This window comes from Cherax quadricarinatus, chromosome 91 (genome assembly GCF_038502225.1).
Source record: "Cherax quadricarinatus isolate ZL_2023a chromosome 91, ASM3850222v1, whole genome shotgun sequence".
Lineage (NCBI taxonomy): Eukaryota > Metazoa > Arthropoda > Malacostraca > Decapoda > Parastacidae > Cherax > Cherax quadricarinatus.
In genome coordinates, this window is record NC_091382.1 from 9235176 (window position 1) to 9257036 (window position 21861).

Sequence of the window (21861 nt, forward strand, 5' to 3'; positions counted from 1 at the left end):
ATTTGTCTGCCTTATAATGGGCTGTTAGTGTGGAACAGTGTTCCAGTTTAGAAAGTAAAATTATATTTAAGATTATCAGCATTGACTTGGCATCTCTTGTTGTGAATCTTCTTGGTGTCCAGTCTCTCATTTTCCTTGCAGTTGTAATAGAAACACACATGTGGTTTTTGAACATATAACCTGATCTCATACCATAAGAATAAAGAAACACTGTAATAGGACCACTGACCCCTGCTAGGCAGGTCTTTCTCACACAAGTATAAGGTCTTTTATATAATTAGAAAGCATATAAGGTTTAAAAAAGAGCATCTTTCAATTTGATAGTACGTTTTACTACAAAAAATTTCTGCAAACACAAAGTTAACTAAATATTCAGTAGAAGACATTGACAGAATTTGTGTTAGAAAAGTTTATTTGGATGAAAGAATTTGAGAAAAAAAAATCTGTAATTCTGAAATAGAATAGATTTTGCTTGAGCAGCTACTGTATTTCATGGCTTATGAGATGCATTTTTTTTTTTTCATGAAAGTCTACAAAAACCACTCTGCATCCTATAAGCTAAAGGTCAGTGATGGGAGCTATAAGTTTGGGGTGTGAGGTTGGCTGTAACTCTCCCGGTTACATTCGATGCCGAGCCATTAAAACTAAAACAAGTCTTATAAGCCACGAAATATGGTATATTGCAAAAAAGTTCAAGCTGTTTGTAATACACATATAGAGCCGAAGTAGTAGTTGGTATACAGCACCCGCCCAAGGAGGTACTACTGTCCTGCCAGGTGAGTGTGAAAGAGATGCCTGTAATTGTTTTACATGATAGTAGGACTGCTGGTATTCTTTTTCTGTCTCATAAACATGCAAGATTTCAGGTACGTCTTGCTATTCTGCTTACACTTAGGTCACTCTACACATGCATGTATAAGCATATACACACACCCCTCTGGGTTTTCTACTCTTTTCTTAATAGTTCTTGTTCTTGTTTATTTCCTCTTATCTCCATGGGAAAGTGGAACAGAATTCTTCCTCCATAAGCCATGTGTGTCGTAAGAGGCGACTAAAATGCAGAGTGCAAGGGGCTAGTAACCCCTTCTCTTGTATACATTACTAAATTTATAGAGAGAAACTTTCATTTTTCTTTTTGGGTCACCCTGCTTTGGTGGGATATGGCTGGTGTGTTGAAAGAAAGAAGATATAAGACAGAGAGGGGTACATGAGGAGTTAGCACTGAAGAAGTATGCGAGAAGGGAAAGTTCAAATAAAATGCCTGTGTTCTGTGTAATTTTCACCTGAAAAATCTTGAATTAATTTTTGGGGGAAGTAGATAGACAGGTTGAGCTGGAATAGATGCACCTGGTTCATACAGCTGGCTTTCGTCTTGCTATGATGAAATACCATGCAATAATTTTAAGGTTTCTTCATGTTGAGGATCTTCACCCTCAAGTCCCTTTCATGCCTCTTCAGTTTATTAAATGATTTGAATTTATTTTATAATCTGTACTGAAATTTGTGCATGTTGAACATCAGATTGTTTTCTGTAGCCCACTGGAAGATCTAGTTAATTTCATCCTGGAGATTTGCTGTGTCCTTGATGGATGACACTCATACAGAATCTTCTGTTGTCAGCAAAGCTTCTTGATTCTATTTTACTATTATTCTCTGGGAGGAATGCTTTTTATATATAAATTTTGGCTTGTTATTTATACTGGGCATGCCTCCTTTGGCTGTCCTAATAAAATTAAACCATATTTATAGGATCTCACTATGGAATATAATCCTCTTAACAGTACATAAGTACATCAGTTAATGAGAACAATTGGATTGTAACATTTCTAGTTTTAAGCATCACCATATCAGTATTACCTTTGCAACTTTTATGAAATATATTGTACATGCTCCCCAGTACCTCAAGGGTTATATGCTGGAGTGTGAGCAGGGTAATATTTTGTGAAGGGATTCAGGTTGGCTGAACTTGAGTCCTGGAGGTGGGAAGTACAATGCCTGCACCTTAAAGGAGGGGTTTGAGATATTGGCTGTTTAGAGTGAAGTGACTTCTAAACTTTCATATCTGAGCACCTCTGCAAAGACAGTGATTGTGTGTGAATGACAGTGAAAGTATTGAATGATAGTGATATTTTTAATTTATCTCTTCAAACAGGTGTAGTGTCTGTTATGTGGAAGATGGCTAATGTAATTCCTATTTTTAAAACAGGGGACAAGTCTTTACCGTCAAATTACCGCCCAATAAGCCTGACCTCAATTGTAGGCAAATTACTAGAGTCAATTATAGCTGAGATTATAAGAAGCCATCTCGATAAGCATAGCTTGATTAATGATACTCAGCATGGATTCACAAGAGGCCGGTCTTGTCTAACTAATTTATTAACTTTCTTCAGTAAAGCTTTTGAGGCTGTTGACCACAATAAAGAATTTGATATTATTTACTTAGATTTTAGTAAGGCATTTGATAGAGTTCCGCACCAAAGACTGTTGAAGAAAGTAGCAGCTCATGGCATTGGGGGAAGGGTGCTCTCGTGTGAATGACAGTGAAAGTATTGAATGATAGTGATCAATGATCTTGATGAAGGAATTGCTAGTGATATGAGCAAATTCGCCGATGACACAAAGATAGGTAGATAATTGATTCAAACGTAGATGTTAGGGAACTTCAGGAGGATTTAGACAAACTCTACTCTTGGTCAGAAAAGTGGCTGATGCAGTTCAATGTAGATAAATGCAAGGTTCTGAAGCTCGGGAGTGTCCATAACCCGCACTTATAAGTTAAATAATGTAGAACTTAACCATAAGATTGCGAAAAGGACTTGGGGGTTATGGTAAGCAGCAACCTTAAACCAAGAATGCCTAAGCGTATAATAAGGCAAATAGATTACTGGGATTTATATTGAGCAACAGAAGTCCAGAGGTCATACTCTTTATACATCATTAGTAAGGCCTCACCTGATTTGCAGCTCAATTCTGGTCTCCATATTACAGAATGGACATAAATTCGTTAGAAAACATTCAGCGTAGGAGACTAAATTAATACATAGCATTAGAAATCTTCCTTATGAAGAAAGATTGAAGACTCTTAAGTTACATTCTTCGAAGAATCTGATCGAAGTGTATAAGTGGAAGATAGGAAGGGGATATTAACAACTTGAGGATATCTCTCCAAGAGAGAACAGTAATGGATTTAAATTAGATAAGTTTAGATTTAGAAAGGACATAGGAAAGTATTGGTTTGGAAATAGGGTAGTAGATGAGTGGAACAGTTCTAGTTGGGTTATTGATAGGACTTTGGGTAGTTTCAAATTTAGGTTGGATTACATGAGTGGGAGGGGTTGGATTTGAGTGGGACTTGCACATCAGAGCTTATTTCTTGGGTAGCATTGAAAATTGGGTAGGTCAAATGTTTGTTAGTGGGATAAATTGTAAAGGACCTGCCTAGTATGGGCCAACAGGCCTGCTAGTGTTCCTCCTTTCTTATGTTCTTATGTTCTTAAATGGCCGACATGTTTAAAAAAAGAAAAGACACATGAACAATTAAGGCAATTATTGAGGAAACATCTCCTCTTTAAATGATTTTACCCACATACTGTCAGTATCACCATACCTCTTCAGTCTCTGAAGGACTAACTGACCGATTCAGTAGATAAGGCATTTCATGGATAGTAACCCTTTGACTGTTTTGGTCAAATCACGAGCCAGACGTATATACACTCATAAATTCTAGCTTCAAATCTGGTAGGCCCACATGTGAGAAAATGGATCTGTGTGGTCAATGTGCACCATATAAAAAAAAATCCTGCAGCACGCACTGCATAATGAGAAAAAACTGACCTTTTTTTTTTTAATTAAAATGCCGACTTTGTGGTCTATTTTTGTATAGTATTTATGGTTATATTCTCGTTTTCTTGGTCTCATTGGATAGAATGGGAAACATATTATAGAAATAGAGATGATTTTGATTGGTTTTACTATGAAAAGAACCTTGAAATGGAGCTCAAAGTAGAGGAAATGTTTGATTTTTGCCAATGTTCAAAAGTAAACAAATGATGTCATCTTTTCAATAAATGTCCAACTAGCCATTCTAATATGCAGTCATGAATTGGTTGACATTATTTATACAATTATTACATTATTGCAGTAGTCTGCATAACAGTAAATCTCCTATTTTTTGTTTGAATAAAAATTCAAAATAGAAAGTAAGAGTAATATTTAGGGGGGGCCTGGAGACATGACTGATGAACAAAGAATATGTTATTTTAGAGCCAGGAATGTCTGCATTATTAATTTTGGACCCTATTTTGAAATTGGCATATTTTTTAATTTGAGTGAAATTGGCCAAATTGTAAATTTCTGACCATGTTATTGGGTAGTTGAAATTGGTAAATGGGCAGTTTCTTGTACTCATTCGATAGAAAAAATGGAGTTCTAAAGAAATAGTTATGAGTTTGGTCGACTGGAACAATGGAATTAGCCGAAAATAGGGCTCAAAGTGGGCGAAATTGCCAATTCGTATATATTGCTGAGGTCACAAACTTTGTGAGAGCGTAATTTCGTCGGTTTTTCATCAAATTTCATTCTTTTGGTGTCATTACAATCGGTAAAAGTTTCTCTATATTTTCATAATTTTTTTTTTTTTTAAATTTTGGGACACCAGGAGACTCCTCAGGATTTGGGGTTGTGACAGTCAAGGGGTTAAAAACATTAGCATATGCCTAATATATCGCAAAAAATCAGGGCACTAACTTTTTGGATCACTTGAGTATTTTTAATGTATTATTCAGTTATATAACTATTCGTAAAGATTTTTCTTTTTTCGACAAACCGGCTGTATCCCACCAAGGCAGGGTGGCCCAAAGAGAAAAACGAAAGTTTCTCTCTTTAAATTTAGTAATTTGTACAGGAGAAGGGGTCACTAGCCCCTTGCTCCCTCGTAAAGATATGTAATCTTTTAATTATTACTTATGCTGTTATTTCATTAGTTTTCTGAAGCTCGGTTGAGTGAGAGGGAAAACGCCCGTGTAGAGCAGAATCGGGAACAGTATGAAGGAGTATTACAGCACTGTCAGAAACCACCACCATTACAACTGTGTCAAGCAGCAGTCAGTTTGGAGGCCATAATTACGTAAGTTCTAACCTCAGTGTTATTCTTGCATGTACAGGATGTAATTATTTTTTAACACCAAGGCAGGATGACTCAAAAAAGAAGAAATGTAAAGTTTTTCATTTTTACATTTAGTAATTTATACAGGAGAATGGGTTACTAGCCCCTTGCTTCTGGTATTGTTTTCTCCTCTTATGACACGCATGGCTTATGGAGGAAGGATTCTTCTCCTTGGAGAAGGTTTTAAATGTTGTGGCGATATTGATAATCAGTATTCCTTCATACTTGGATTTTGACCTTGATAGAAAGTTAAGAATGTCGGTATAAAATTCTTAGCTTTATGTAAGGTTTGTAATTATACAGACTAAAGTTGAATAGTTTGCTTTTATATTGAAAAATATCAACTTAATGAGCTCCATAAAATTTTTAATAAAGAGGCAAGACAATAAATTAAAATTATTGTTTTAATATCAATTGTAACCATGTTTATTTAGAAATTTGAAATTTAAGTATAGTGTCATAAATGCATGAAGTGCATTAGTGTGTATAAATAGTCTGTATGATTAGTGGGTTTTGGTGCTTGTTTAAGGAAAGGGATGTTGTCTGGCTCTAAAGTATATGAATGACTATGAGATAATATATAAGAATGCACCAGAAGGTGCTCTAATAGCACAAAATTTTAAGAAATATGCTGCTGTTTAAGGTTAGGACCAAGAAGCTTTATCAGATAAAAAAGGACATGCAACAGAGAAAAAAATAGTGCTGTATTGGAAAAACTGAGCAAACAGGAATTGTGCAAGCACAAAAAAAATCAGGGATGTTGTATTACAAAAAGCCATTTGAATTGTCATGCCCTCACAATTATTATTATTCTTTCTTCTTTCAACACACCAGCCGTATCCCACCGAGGTGGGGTGGCCCAAAAGGAAAAACAAAAGTTTCTCCTTTCATATTTAGTAATATATACAGGAGAAGGGGTTACTAGCCCCTTGCTCCTGGCATTTTAGTCGCCTCTTACAACACGCATAGCTTACGGAGGAAGAATTCTGTTCCACTTCCCCATGGAGATAAGAGGAAATAAACAAGAACAAGAGCTAGTAAGAAAATAGAAGAAAACCCAGAGGGGTGTGTATACATATGCCTGTACATGTATGTGTAGTGTGACCTAAGTGTAAGCAGAAGTAGCAAGACGTACCTGAAACCTTGCATGTTTATGAGACAGAAAAAACACCAGCAATCCTACCATCGTGTAAAACAATTACAGGCTTACGTTTTACAGTCACTTGGCAGGACGGTAGTACCTCCCTGGGCGGTTGCTGTCTACCAACCTACTACCTAGTAATTATTATTTTTATTATTATTATTATTATTATTTTTTTTTTTTTTTTTTTTTTTTTTTTTTTTGTCATTCTTGCTTGTGGCAGTTTTTTAACTGTAGCGTGGGTGTGCTTGTGGCAAGACAGTGATGGAGTGAATGATGATGAAAGTGTTTCTTCTTTTTTGGGTCACCCTGCCTTGATGGGAAACAGCCAATGTGTTAATAAATAAAAAATAAAAAAAAAAAAACCTTCCTTGCTGCAAAACTACATATGTGGTAAGAAAATAAGGCAGTTTTAAAAATACTGTAATCGTCTGAGAGCATAAGCTCAATAGTGGTGCAGTATATATTATTACAAAAGAAAGAACATTAGTTAAAGGAACAGATACCTAATTTACATCTCGAATAACAGTGCATTAATCCATAATTTATCATCCTCAGCTCCTTAGTGAATGGATTTCGAAGAGCAAGAACAGTAAATAATAAGGGTAAAGTAGCATCGCTGCTAACAAGTGGCCGTCAGCTCTTTTATCATATTGTTCAGCTTACATCAGATGACACAAGCTTTTACCCACCAGCCAAGAAGCTCATCACGTCATGTGCTCAAGTCTTGGGACAGGTAAGTTACAGGTTAGTTTACACTACCTCTTGAAGAATGCAATAATTCATTGCTGTTGTTTTTCAGGTAATATCAGTTAATAGAGTTTCTGATATTCTGCATATTAAGTCATATGCACTTCTTTTTATTGGGACTAAAATTAGGTAGCAAGAGTGTTAACAAATTACAGTGGTACCCCGAGTTACGTACCGAGTGCCGTTACCGAATGAATTTGTTTCCATAAGGAATAATGTAAATTAGATTAGTCCGTTTCAGATCCCCAAAAATACACTTACAGAAGCACTTACAATAATACACTTAAATAATTGTTCATTTGGGAGCAGTACGAAACTCGGGGTACCACTGTACTAAGATAAAGTACAGTGGAGCCTCTACTTACAAGTTTAATCCATTCCATGACCTTGCTCGCATCTGGATTTGCTCGTTTGCAGAATCAGTTTTCCTCATTTAAATTAAGTGAAATGGAATTAATGCGTTCCAGTGGAATTCCAGGCACAACAAAATATTTCAGTATTTCCCTAATATCAACTCTGTAGCTTATATATCTATCACAATTCATCTAATATGACATAATAAACAATATTAATAACATAGAAACATGATATATACTACACTAGAATGAATAAAATGTATGTCATTACGTATGTGGCTAGTGGTGGCGACAGCAGCCATTGTTGTTGTTGTTGGGGCTTATAGGGCCACCACAGTGGCCATTCCTGCTCCTGACTGCATGTATAGAGAACCTAGGAAAACCCAAAAAAGTCAGACAGAGTGACTTATAATTGTTGCACTCTTAATGCTACACTTAATTGCTGCACTCTTAATGCTACACTTTGTCACTGACTCCTGCTTTAGTATTGTACATGTCGTAGAAGTGGTATGCTGGTACTGCCTGGCCAGGTCCTTAACCCTCCACCTAGTTTGTTTATTTATGATTTCCTGCTTTATTTGCATGGAAATCATCCTCCTTTTCTTCTCAGCACTGTCCTTTGCACTTACTGTCTTAAGACCCATGGTTAGAAACAAGAAATAACTGCACAAAACGTAAGGAAAACATGAGACTTCTCTCCACTGTGAGTGGAGTGGACTGAGCATTGTTTTGATACATACTGCCATCACATGTTGGCATTCAGAAACTCACTTATAGTATAAGGTACAACAAGGTTGCTACCAGGGTACAACAAGGTTGCTACCAGGGTACAACAAGGTTGCTACCAGGGTACAACAAGGTTGTTTTCAAGGTACAAGGTCTGCCACTGTTGTTTCATGTTTTCTGCCACTGTTGCTTCATGATGTCTGCCACTGCTGCTTCATGTTGTGCACCACTGCTGCTTCATGTTGTCTGCCACTGCTGCTTCATATTGTCTGCCACTGCTGCTTCATGATGTTTGCCACTGCTGCTTCAAGATGTCTGCCACTGCTGCTTCATGATGTTTGCCACTGCTGCTTCATGTTGTCTGCCACTGCTGCTTCATGTTGTCTGCCACTACTGCTTCATGTTGTCTGCTACTGCTGCTTCATGTTGTCTGCCACTACTGCTTCATGTTGTCTGCCACTACTGCTTCATGTTGTCTGCTACTGCTGCTTCATGTTGTCTGCCACTACTGCTTCATGTTGTCTGCCACTACTGCTTCATTTTGTCTGCCACTGCTGCTTCATGTTGTCTGCCACTACTGCCTCATGTTGTCTGCCACTACTGCTTCATTTTGTCTGCCACTGCTGCTTCATGTTGTCTGTCACTGTTGCTTCATGTTGTCTGTCACTGCTGCTTCATGTTGTCTGCCACTGCTGCTTCATGTTGTCTGCCACTGCTGCTTCATGATATCTGTCACTACTGCTTCATGTTATTTGCCACTACTGCTTCATGTTGTCTGCCACTGTTGCTTCATGTTGTCTGCCACTACTGCTTCATGTTGTCTGCCAATGCTACCTCATGATGCCTGCTCCCACTTTTGCTAGAATGTTGAAGAGCTTTCTAATATGTGAAGGTTGAGGGGCAGCGCCAGTCGGACAGATATTTGTTTACTCGAGCATCGCCAAAGAGTCGAACATTTCTGCTACTTTGAGCTCAATTTCAAGGTACTTTTCATCGTGAAACCAATCAAAATCATATCTGTTTCTGTAGTATACAGTGGACCCCCGGTTAACGATTTTAATCCGTGCAAGAGGGATAATCGTTATGCGAAATAATCGTTATGCGAATGAATTTTCCCCATAAGAAATAATGGAAATAAAATTAATCCGTGCAAGACGCCCAAAAGTATGAAAAAAATTTTTTTTTACCACATGAAATGTTAATTTTAATACACACAAACTGAAAAAGGCATGCACAATTAAATGACACTTACTTTTATTGAAGATCTGGTGATGATTGATGGGATGGGAGGAGGGGAGAGCATTATCTTCTTACTGTTTAGAAGGGGAATCCCCTTCCATTAGGACTTGAGGTAGTAAGTCCTTTTCTGGGGTTACTTCCCTTCTTTTTTTAATGCCACTAGGGCCAGCTTCAGAGTCACTGGACTTCTTTCGCACAAGATATCTGTCCATAGTGGCCTGTACCTCTCGTTCCTTTATGACTTGCCTAAAGTGTTTCACAACATTGTCAGTGTAATAATCACCAGCACGGCTTGCAATAGCTGTGTGAGGGTGATTTTCATCCATGAAGGTTTGCACTTCAAGCCACTTAGCACAGATTTCCTTTATCTTTGTAGTAGGCAACTTCTTCAATTTCTCTCTCCCCTCCTCTGAACCAGTTTCCCCAGGTCTGGCCTCTTGCTCTTGAAGTTGATCTATCAGCTCATCAGTGGTTAGTTCTTCATTGTCCTCCTCCACCAACTCTTCCACATCCTCCCCACTAACCTCCAACCCCAAGGACTTTCCCAATGCCACAATGGATTCCTCAACTGGCACAGGATTCTCAGGGTTAGCCTCAAACCCTTCAAAATCCCTTTTGTCTACACATTCTGGCCACAGTTTCTTCCAAGCAGAGTTCAAGGTCCTCTTAGTCACTTCCTCCCAAGCCTTACCTATAAGGTTTACACAATTGAGGATATTAAAGTGATCTCTCCAAAACTCTCTTAGAGTCAGTTGAGTTTCTGAGGTCATTACAAAGCACCTTTTAAACAGAGCTTTTGTGTACAGTTTCTTGAAGTTGGAAATAACCTGCTGGTCCATGGGCTGCAGGAGAGGCGTGGTATTAGGAGGCAAAAACTTCACCTTAATGAAGCTCATGTCCCCATAAAGTCGCTCTGCCACGTCTGTAGGATGACCAGGGGCATTGTCTAACACCAGGAGGCACTTAAGTTCTAATTTCTTTTCAGTTAGGTAATTTTTCACATTGGGGGCAAATGCATGGTGTAACCAGTTATAGAAAAATTCCCTAGTGACCCATGCCTTACTGTTTGCCCTCCACAGCACACACAAATTATCCTTGAGGACATTCCTTTGCCTGAACGCTCTGGGAGTTTCAGAGTGATACACTAATAAAGGCTTAACTTTGCAATCACCACTAGCATTGGCACACATCAACAAAGTAAGCCTGTCTTTCATAGGCTTATGTCCTGGGAGTGCCTTTTCCTCCTGAGTAATGTAGGTCCTGCTTGGCATTTTCTTCCAGAACAGGCCTGTTTCATCACAATTAAACACTTGTTCAGGTTTCAGTCCTTCAGTTTCTATGTACTCCTTGAATTCCTGCACATATTTTTCAGCCGCTTTGTGGTCCGAACTGGCAGCCTCACCATGCCTTATCACACTATGGATGCCACTACGCTTCTTAAATCTCTCAAACCAACCTTTGCTGGCCTTAAATTCACTCACATCATCACTAGTTGCAGGCATTTTTTTAATTAAATCCTCATGCAACTTCCTAGCCTTTTCACATATGATCGCTTGAGAGATGCTATCTCCTGCTATCTGTTTTTCATTTATCCACACCAATAAGAGTCTCTCAAATCTTCCATATACCACTAACCTTTGGGGCTTCCTTGAGGCCCACTATGGTTGATGTACAGCTTGACTAGCTAAGCACTCCACTTTCATACTTATCAATTATCTCTTTCTTCATTTCTATGAATTCTTCCTTTGAGGTGTATTAGAAGCTTTTTGGGGCCCATGGTCACTTATTTTCCAGAAACAGGAAAATATTAATACGAAATTTCCGATATTTGGATGTACCGCGGAGGCTGGCTGGTAAACAATAAAAAGGGCGCCTTTCCATCATACATTGCCCAAGTTTCAATAAAATAGTCCAACAAACAACCGAGATCCAATTCCCTAGATCAAGAGCAAGAGCCTTACACCAGTGTCAAGGAACCTCCCTTGAGGCCCGCTCACATCTGGAAATTTTGCTCGCGACTGGAAGCAAAAACTCGACCGAGCGGCTGCTCGTATCTGGAAAAACTCACACATGGATGCACTCGTAAGTAGAGGTCCCACTGTAATTGAAATGTGATGGATATATGTTTTTATGTATAGGTTTTCACTTTTATATACCAAAACAGTCTTATAGATCAACTTTCAACATACAGCATGAGTGTTTAAAGAGCAGCACTACAGGCCACTGCTTGGCCTATAGTGCCAAGTTTTCCTGGCAATACAGGCCACCCAAACCTACTGTATCCTTCCCAACTAGCAGACTCAAATACCCCTATGTGCATGCATTTATGGATACAACTTGTAGCTAGGAAATTTGGGGTGGAAATGAATCACATTAACTATAACTCATGTTCTTTAGACTTATTTTCTTTAGTCACTTTTTCTGAAATTACATCTACCAGTTTTTGAGCTACAAATATGACTTCTATTCCCTTTTTTTATTTATTCCATCTTCTTAGCTAGGGGCATTGTAGTCAACCTATGTTGCCTTTTTTAAACTTTAGGTAAATGTGCTGTCTTTTTATACCATTGATCATTCATTGTTATGACATAGGAGTTTGTGAGAGGACATGAAGATTGCCAGGAAGCTTTGGTAGCTCAAGTTTTTGAATGGAATGGACAGCTGGGTGGGCTGCTGGCTCCTCATTTTACCCCAGCTATCACCCCCACACACACCTTCCTGATGCTTTACTCCTCATTGAGCTCTCATGCAGTTGTTGCTCCTGACCACACCTTCATGCTTCTCTCTAAGGTACAGTTTTATTTTTTTTTATGCATGTGAAGCACTAAGCCCATGTTAGCCATTCAGTGCAATCAGTAGTGGAAGTTTGATCATCCATCTTCTAAATGTGAGGCAGACTTGCTACTCTCACAGATAACTTTACACTTTCTCTAAGGTACATCTTCATTATATATATATATCTCAATAGTCACTGTACTTCTGGAGTTTTCTTGATTAGGAAACAAAGTGTTTCCTGACATGATAATGGCCAACTTAGTGATCAAGCAACCACTGGCATGCTGATCCTAGGTATCAGTGTTTAACCAACAGCTTGTATATTAGCATTGGGTTCAGTTATCATGCAACCATTGGTGCACCAGTACTGCCAGACAGTATGTTTTATGTGACAAAGATGCATACAATTAGGATTCATAATTTTTTTGTCTTATTCAGTGTTTTACTGATTAAATATTTACGTTGCTCTTGTTTATTCTTCATGTTGAAATGTTCATAAGTTTAATGAGTTGTCCCTGTACTGTTAATTAATGTTTCTCTAGCTTATGCAGGTACAACATTGATTTTCTGGACACTGATGGTCCAGAATCATACAAATTTATGAGCAGGAACTTGAAATTCCCGTGGCAGTGTATTTATCACCGAACTGTACATCACTTATCCAACCCCAAGACGAAGGAATACTGCACTATCTAAAGGCAGAAAAATCAGTGATCTGGAAAGGCTTTGGAACCAAAGGTCCAGAAAATCGATGTTGTACCTGTAGTCATTAGTATAAGTTGCAAAACACTGTACTGTGTAGTGGACTTTATTCTTATCTCTGTCTGTATCTCAGAATTTCTGCTTCTCCTTGGAAATGCAGGTGGCTACTACATTAAGCTCTGAAATCACTTTTCTTGCTGCCATAAATCATTTCCATGTGTTCCCCTCTAATTTATCCATCCCATCATCCCAGCTCTTATTTGCCTTCCTTAGATTGTATGATAATCATGAGGAACTCACATCTTTTATGTGCCACAATCATTGTGAAGTAATTTTCAGTTTGACATCGAGAATTGGATTTCAAATGCTCACCCAAATAGTAGCGAGTGCAGCGAACTTGTTAATGCTGTGGAATCAGCGCTGTCATCACTTCTTCCACAGCCGCAGGCAAGCCTTCGCATGGTGCTCGAGGTGAGGATTCTGTGGCATTTTTCTCTTTGCATCTTTTAGAATAACTTAAATCTGTTGAAACTCAGTTTTCAAAACAGATTTTTTTTTTTTAGCCTCAGCTCATTTCAAAGCCCAGCCCTGTTCAAGGTATACAAATCAAATCAAATCAAATCAAATCAAATCAAAAGTTTATTCTCTATAAAGATTACAATGCGGGGTTTACGTATTATAAAATATAGATAACAAAAAAAGGCACAATACCGTGACTGGAACGATACACAAATAACCCGCACATAAAAGAGACAGGCTTACGACGACGCTTCGGTCCGACTTGGACCATTTACAAAGTCACACTAACCAGAAGTGGAGCAGGATGGCTATATATAGGCAGGAAGAGGTGGTGGTGGTGGTAGTAGTAGTAGTAGTAATAGTAGTAGTAGTAGTGGTAGTAGTAGGGAATAAGGAGGAGCCAGTCAAATACAAAGAAAGGGGAGCACTGCAAGGGAGCTAGGTGCCCACAGAGGGAGAGCAAGTGCACAGAGGTGGGTGAAAGGGGAGGTGGTGAAATAAATAATGAAGGAACAGAAACACGAGACAGAAGGAAGAAAGACAACCCAGAGGAGAAAAAGGAAAGAGGAAAGGGGAAGAGGGAGAAGAAGAAAAAGAAAAAGAAAAAATGAGGAGTCAGGTTTAGTCACGGGTGTTCTGAAGTTTGGAGCATTTTACAATGTAGTGGGAGAGGAAGGCATCTACAGAGACGAAGCCAGGGCTAAGATTCATACAAGGAAAGTTGTGTATTAGAGAGGATTCAACTAGATGGCGACTGTTCGAGTTGGAAGTAGGGAAGACAGTTTTAGCAGAAGACCGGTCAATAGGATGGCAATGATCTCTGACGTGACAGAAAAGAGCATTGTTAGTGTCGGCAAGCCTAACACTATTCCATATACTTGCAACATTTGCCACATTGCTCCCCTGTCCACTCTATCATATGCCTTTTCTCAATCCATAAATGTAATGAAAACTTCCCTACCTTTATCTAAATACTGTTCATACATGTGCTTCAATGTAAACACTTGATCTACACATCCCTTACTCACTCTAAAGCCTCGTTGCTCATCTACAATCCTACATTCTGTCTTACCTCTAATTATTTCAATAATAACCCTACTGTACACTTTTCCTGGTATACTCAGTAAACTTTTTCCCCTATAATTTTTACAGTCTCTTTTGTCTCCCTTCCATTTATATAAAGGAACTATACATGCTCTCTGCCAATTCCTAGGTACCTTCCCCTCTTTCATACATTTATTAAACAAAAATACCAACCACTCCAACACTATATCCCCACTGCTTTTAACATTTCTGTCGTGAACCCGTCAGTTCCAGCTTCTTTACCCCCTTTCATTCTACGTAATGCCTCACACACCTCCCCCACACTTACATCCTGCTCTTCTTCACTCCTAAAAGATGTTATACCTCCCTGGCCAGTGCATGAAATTACTGCCTCCCTTTCTTCATCGGCATTTAAAAGTTCCTCAAAATATTCCCACCATCTACCCAATACCTCCAGCTCCCCATCTATTAACTCCCCTGCTCTCTTTTTAACTGACAAATCCATTTTCTTAACTTGTTTATCTCCAATTTTTTCTTATTTTCCTCAAAATTTCTTGACAGTGCCTCTCTCTTTCTATCATTTGCTCTCCTTTTGCACTCTCTCACCACTCTCTTCACCTTTCTTTTACTTTCCATATGCTTTGCTCTTCTTATAACACTTCTGCTTTGTAAAAACCTCTCGTAAGCTACCTTTTTCTCTTTTATCACACCCTTTACTTTATCGTTCCACCAGTCACTCCTCTTTCCTCCTGCATCCACCCTCCTATAGCCACAAACTTCTGCCCCACATTCTAATACTGCATTTTTTTTTAAATTATTCCAACCCTCTTCAACCCCCTCCCCCCTCACTACTCATACTTGCACTAGCCCACCTTTCTGCAAATAGTTGCTTATATCTTACCTTAACTTCATCCTTCCTTAGTTTATACACTTTCACCTCTCTCTTACTTGTTGTTGCCTATTGTCCAATCTACCTCTTACTCTAACTGTTGCTGCAACTAAATAATGATCTGATATATCAGTTGCCTCTCTATAAACATGCACATCCTAAAGCCTACCCATCAACCTTTTATCCACCAATACATAATCTAACAAACTACTTTCATTATGTGCTATACCATACCTGGTATACTTATCCTCATTTTCATAAAATATGTATTACTTATTACCAAACCTCTTTCTACACATAGTTCATTTAAAGGCTCCCCATTTTCATTTACCGCTGGCACTCCAAATTTACCTACTACTCCCTCCAAAATATTTTTACCCACTTTAGCATTGAGATTCCCAACTGCAAGTACTCTCTCACTTGGTTCAAAACTCCCCATGCACTCACTCAACATTTCCCAAAATATCGCTCTCTCCTCTACACTTCTCTCTTCTCCAGGTTCATAAATGCTTACTGTAACTCACTTTTCACATCCAACCCTTATTTTATAGAAAATAAATATTTATTATCACACTGGCCGATTCCCACCAAGGCAGGGTGGCCCGAAAAAGAAAAACTTTCACCATCATTCACTCCATCACTGTCTTGCCAGAAGGGTGCTTTACACTACAGTTTTTAAACTGCAACATTAACACCCCTCCTTCAGAGTGCAGGCACTGTACTTCCCATCTCCAGGACTCAAGTCCGGCCTGCCGGTTTCCCTGAATCCCTTCATAAATGTTACTTTGCTCACACTCCAACAGCACGTCAAGTATTAAAAACCATTTGTCTCCATTCACTCCTATCAAACACGCTCACGCATGCCTGCTGGAAGTCTAAGCCCCTCGCACACAAAACCTCCTTTACCCCCTCCCTCCAACCCTTCCTAGGCCGACCCCTACCCCGCCTTCCTTCCACTACAGACTGATACACTCTTGAAGTCATTCTGTTTCGCTCCATTCTCTCTACATGTCCGAACCACCTCAACAACCCTTCCTCAGCCCTCTGGACAACAGTTTTGGTAATCCCGCACCTCCTCCTAACTTCCAAACTACGAATTCTCTGCATTATATTCACACGACACATTGCCCTCAGACATGACATCTCCACTGCCTCCAGCCTTCTCCTCGCTGCAACATTCATCACCCATGCTTCACACCCATATAAGAGCGTTGGTAAAACTATACTCTCATACATTCCCCTCTTTGCCTCCAAGGACAAAGTTCTTTGTCTCCACAGACTCCTAAGTGCACCACTCACTCTTTTTCCCTCATCAATTCTATGATTCACCTCATCTTTCATAGACCCATCCGCTGACACGTCCACTCCCAAATATCTGAATACATTCACCTCCTCCATACTCTCTCCCTCCAATCTGATATCCAATCTTTCATCACCTAATCTTTTTGTTATCCTCATAACCTTACTCTTTCCTGTATTCACCTTTAATTTTCTTCTTTTGCACACCCTACCAAATTCATCCACCAATCTCTGCAGCTTCTCTTCAGAATCTCCCAAGAGCACAGTGTCATCAGCAAACAGCAGCTGTGACAACTCCCACTTTGTGTGTGATTCTTTATCTTTTAACTCCACGCCTCTTGCCAAGACCCTCGCATTTACTTCTCTTACAACCCCATCTATAAATATATTAAACAACCACGGTGACATCACACATCCTTGTCTAAGGCCTACTTTTACTGGGAAAAAATTTCCCTCTTTCCTACATACTCTAACTTGAGCCTCACTATCCTCGTAAAAACTCTTCACTGCTTTCAGTAACCTACCTCCTACACCATACACTTGCAACATCTGCCACATTGCCCCCCTATCCACCCTGTCATACGCCTTTTCCAAATCCATAAATGCCACAAAGACCTCTTTAGCCTTATCTAAATACTGTTCACTTATATGTTTCACTGTAAACACCTGGTCCACACACCCCCTACCTTTCCTAAAGCCTCCTTGTTCATCTGCTATCCTATTCTCCATCTTACTCTTAATTCTTTCAATTATAACTCTACCATACACTTTACCAGGTACACTCAACAGACTTATCCCCCTATAATTTTTGCACTCTCTTTTATCCCCTTTGCCTTTATACAAGGGAACTATGCATGCTCTCTGCCAATCCCTAGGTACCTTACCCTCTTCCATACATTTATTAAATAATTGCACCAACCACTCCAAAACTATATCCCCACCTGCTTTTAACATTTCTATCTTTATCCCATCAATCCCGGCTGCCTTACCCCCTTTCATTTTACCTACTGCCTCACGAACTTCCCCCACACTCACAACTGGCTCTTCCTCACTTCTACAAGATGTTATTCCTCCTTGCCCTATACACGAAATCACAGCTTCCCTATCTTCATCAACATTTAACAGTTCCTCAAAATATTCCCTCCATCTTCCCAATACCTCTAACTCTCCATTTAATAACTCTCCTCTCCTATTTTTAACTGACAAATCCATTTGTTCTCTAGGCTTTCTTAACTTGTTAATCTCACTCCAAAACTTTTTCTTATTTTCAACAAAATTTGTTGATAACATCTCACCCACTCTCTCATTTGCTCTCTTTTTACATTGCTTCACCACTCTCTTAACCTCTCTCTTTTTCTCCATATACACTTCCCTCCTTGCATCACTTCTACTTTGTAAAAACTTCTCATATGCTAACTTTTTCTCCCTTACTACTCTCTTTACATCATCATTCCACCAATTGCTCCTCTTCCCTCCTGCACCCACTTTCCTGTAACCACAAACTTCTGCTGAACACTCTAACACTACATTTTTAAACCTACCCCATACGTCTTCGACCCCATTGCCTATGCTCTCATTAGCCCATCTATCCTCCAATAGCTGTTTATATCTTACCCTAACTGCCTCCTCTTTTAGTTTATAAACCTTCACCTCTCTCTTCCCTGATGCTTCTATTCTCCTTGTATCCCATCTACCTTTTACTCTCAGTGTAGCTACAACTAGAAAGTGATCTGATATATCTGTGGCCCCTCTATAAACATGTACATCCTGAAGTCTACTCAACAGTCTTTTATCTACCAATACATAATCCAACAAACTACTGTCATTTCGCCCTACATCATATCGTGTATACATATTTATCCTCTTTTTCTTAAACTATGTATTACCTATAACTAAACCCCTTTCTATACAAAGTTCAATCAAAGGGCTCCCATTATCATTTACACCTGGCACCCCAAACTTACCTACCACACCCTCTCTAAAAGTTTCTCCTACTTTAGCATTCAGGTCCCCTACCACAATTACTCTCTCACTTGGTTCAAAGGCTCCTATACATTCACTTAACATCTCCCAAAATCTCTCTCTCTCCTCTGCATTCCTCTCTTCTCCAGGTGCATACACGCTTATTATGACCCACTTCTCGCATCCAACCTTTACTTTAATCCACATAATTCTTGAATTTACACATTCATATTCTCTTTTCTCCTTCCATAACTGATCATTTAACATTACTGCTACCCCTTCCTTTGCTCTAACTCTCTCAGATACTCCAGATTTGAAATACCCCCCATTAGAGCCAGGACATCCAACTTCTTTTCCCCCAATCACTGAAACTCTCCCAGTTTTATAAACTTTTTTAGTAAATGTATACAGGAGAAGGGGTTACTAGCCCTTCAGCTTTGTTTCAAGAGCTATTTAGAAAAAAGCCAGTATGTATATATCTATACATCCAGTGTGCTTCTTCTGTTATCATTCATAACATCAGTTACAGGTTTTTGTTTCACAATCATCTGTCTACCAACCTACTACCTACCTTTACTTTAATCCACATAATTCTTGAATTTACACATTCATCCATAACGCACATTACATCTCACCTCACATTTAATCCCAAACATCCCACTTCAGCTTTGTTTCACTTAAAGCCAGGACATCCAGCTTCTTCTCATTCATAACATCCACAATCATCTCTTTATCATTCGCACAACATCCACCCACATTTAAACATCCCACTTCGATGGTTTTCTTCTTTTTCTTTTTAGTAGGCTATACAGAAAAAGGGATTACTAGCCCATTGTTCCCGGCATTTTAGTTGACTTTTACAACACGCATGGCTTACGGAGGAAAGATTCTTATTCCACTTCCCCATGGATATGAAAGGAAAAGCAGTAAGAACAAGAACTATTAACTCTTTCAGGGTCCGTCCCGTAGATCTACGGCTTTACGGTTAGTGTCCAAACCGTAGATCTACGCCATGAGCTCAGCTCACTCTGATAAACTGTGAGTGGTACATTTGGGCCTAGATATGAGAGAATACATCTATGTGGTATGTGTGCACCACATAAAACAGATCCTGCAGCACACTGTGTATAATGAGAGAAAAAAACTGAAATCATGATTTTTCGATTAAAACAGCGACTTTGCAGTGTTTTTTCGTATGTTTTTTATAGTTGTATTTGTGATTTCTTGGTCTCATTTGATAGAATGGAAGACATATTACAGAAATAGAGATGATTTTGATTGGTTTTAGCACTGGAAATGGCATGAAACTGAGCTCAAAGTAGCGGAAATGTTAAATTTTTGCCGATATTCAAGAGTAAACAAACGACCTCACACATCTAATACACGTCAGCTGGTGGGTCTAATATACATTCACAAATATGGTGATGATATTTATACAATTATTACAGTATTGCATAAGAGTAAATCTTCTATTTTTTGGTGTGAAAGAAAATTCATTATGTGAATAAAAAATCAAAATGGAATTTATTTGTAAAGCCTCAAAATGTAACTAATGAACAGAGGAAATGTTAGTTTAGTTCTAGGAATACCTACATTGTTTATTCTGGAGCCTATTTTGAAATTGGAATATTTTGAACTTTGTGTTAAATTGGCCAAATTAACAATTTCCGATCACTTTATTTTGTAGTTGAAACAGTTGACTTGGCGATTTCTTGTGCTCAATCGATAGAATAGAAGTAATACTAGTGAAATAGCTAAGAATTTGGTTGATTGGAATAATGTAATTGGCCTAAAATGGGAGTCAAAGTCGGCAAAATCGCCGATTCGTAAATATCGCTGACACATCAAAATTCGCGAGAGCATAATTTCGTCAATTTTCCACCAAATTTCGTACTTTTTGTTTTATTATCTTCACAAAAAGATTCTCTACGATTTCATAAGAAAAAATAAATGTTTTTTTGAAAATTCTTGGACACTGGGGCACCACTTCAGATTTGGGCCTTGGACCCTGAAAGGGTTAAGATAAAATCAAAGAAAACTCACATGAGTGTGTATACTTAAATGTGTACATGTATGTGTAGTGTGACCTATGTGTAAGTAGAAGTAGCAAGATGTACCTGAAATCTTGCATGTTTATGAGATAGAAAAAAGACACCAGCAATCCTACCATCATGTAGAACAAATACAGGCTTCCTTTTTACACTTGGTAGGATGGTAGTACCTCCCCGAGTGGTTGCTGACTACCAACCTACTTCTTTCTTTCTTTCTTTCTTTTAATGCACCAGCCGTATCCCACCTAGGTGGGGGGGCCCAAAAAGAAAAACGAAAGTTTCTCCTTGTACATTTAGTAATATATACAAGAGAAGGGGTTACTAGCCTCTTGCTCCCGGCATTTTTAGTTGCCTCTTACGATACGCATGGCTTACGGAGGACATTCTGTTTCACTTCCCCATGGAGATAAGTGGATATAAATAAGAACAAGCACTAGTAAGAAAAATATATGAACACCCAGAAGGGTCTGTATATATATGCTTGTACATGCGTGTGTAGTGTGACCTTAATATAAGTAGAAGTAGCAAGACCTACCTGAAATCTTGCATGTTTATGAAACAGAAAAAAGACACCATCAATCCTACCATCATGTAAAACAATTACAGGCTTTTGTTTTACACTCACTTGGGAGGACGGTAGTACCTCCCTGGGCAGTTGCTGTCTACCAACCTACTACCTAGGTACCAACCTACTATGTCCTCAAAATTAGTCACAGGTTGTGTTTCAAGTAAGTAGGTCTTCAGCCCCTGAGATAGAAATGTCCTTTTCAAACTTCATTTTTCATTCCTGGGTATTAATACAGCATCATTAACCAGGGTGGCAGCATTTGATTTTTTTTCTTTTTTTTTACCGTATTGGCCATCTCCCATTTGTGTTGATCAACTCTTAAATTTTGACTTCCATGTATATTACAAAAATTAAATCAGTATAAAATCTTGTCATTGAACAATATATTCAAAACCATTTAAATAATATTCTCTTGCTATTTTTATGTTATACTATAGTAAAATTTCATATTTTATTTTACAGCTATACCGTGTGCACCTTCAGATTTTGTTGAATAATAACTTCCCTGAGCATTATATGGAGGTGCTCAATGTTCTGCTGCATATATCATCTACCACTCAGGTAATTATTCTTGTGCTTGTTATATTTCTGTGACATTTACAGTGCCCACAAAAATAATCCAGACCTCCCCTTCATTATTACGAAAATCATTAAAAAGCAACAATATAAATATTAT

General features: G+C 38.6%; 1 protein-coding gene across 3 annotated transcripts in view; it reads left to right on the forward strand.

Moving 5' to 3' along the window:
* LOC128704849 (ectopic P-granules autophagy protein 5) overlaps positions 1-21861 on the forward strand; it is a gene marked incomplete at its 5' end in the record, with an annotated part of 208361 nt that overhangs the window by 73556 nt on the left and 112944 nt on the right. For all 3 annotated transcript variants that reach the window (XM_053799996.2, XM_053799997.2, XM_053799998.2), the window contains 5 exon segments: positions 4983-5125; positions 6864-7041; positions 11969-12166; positions 13193-13324; positions 21648-21746. In XM_053799996.2, the coding sequence (XP_053655971.2) occupies positions 4983-5125; positions 6864-7041; positions 11969-12166; positions 13193-13324; positions 21648-21746 (750 nt within the window).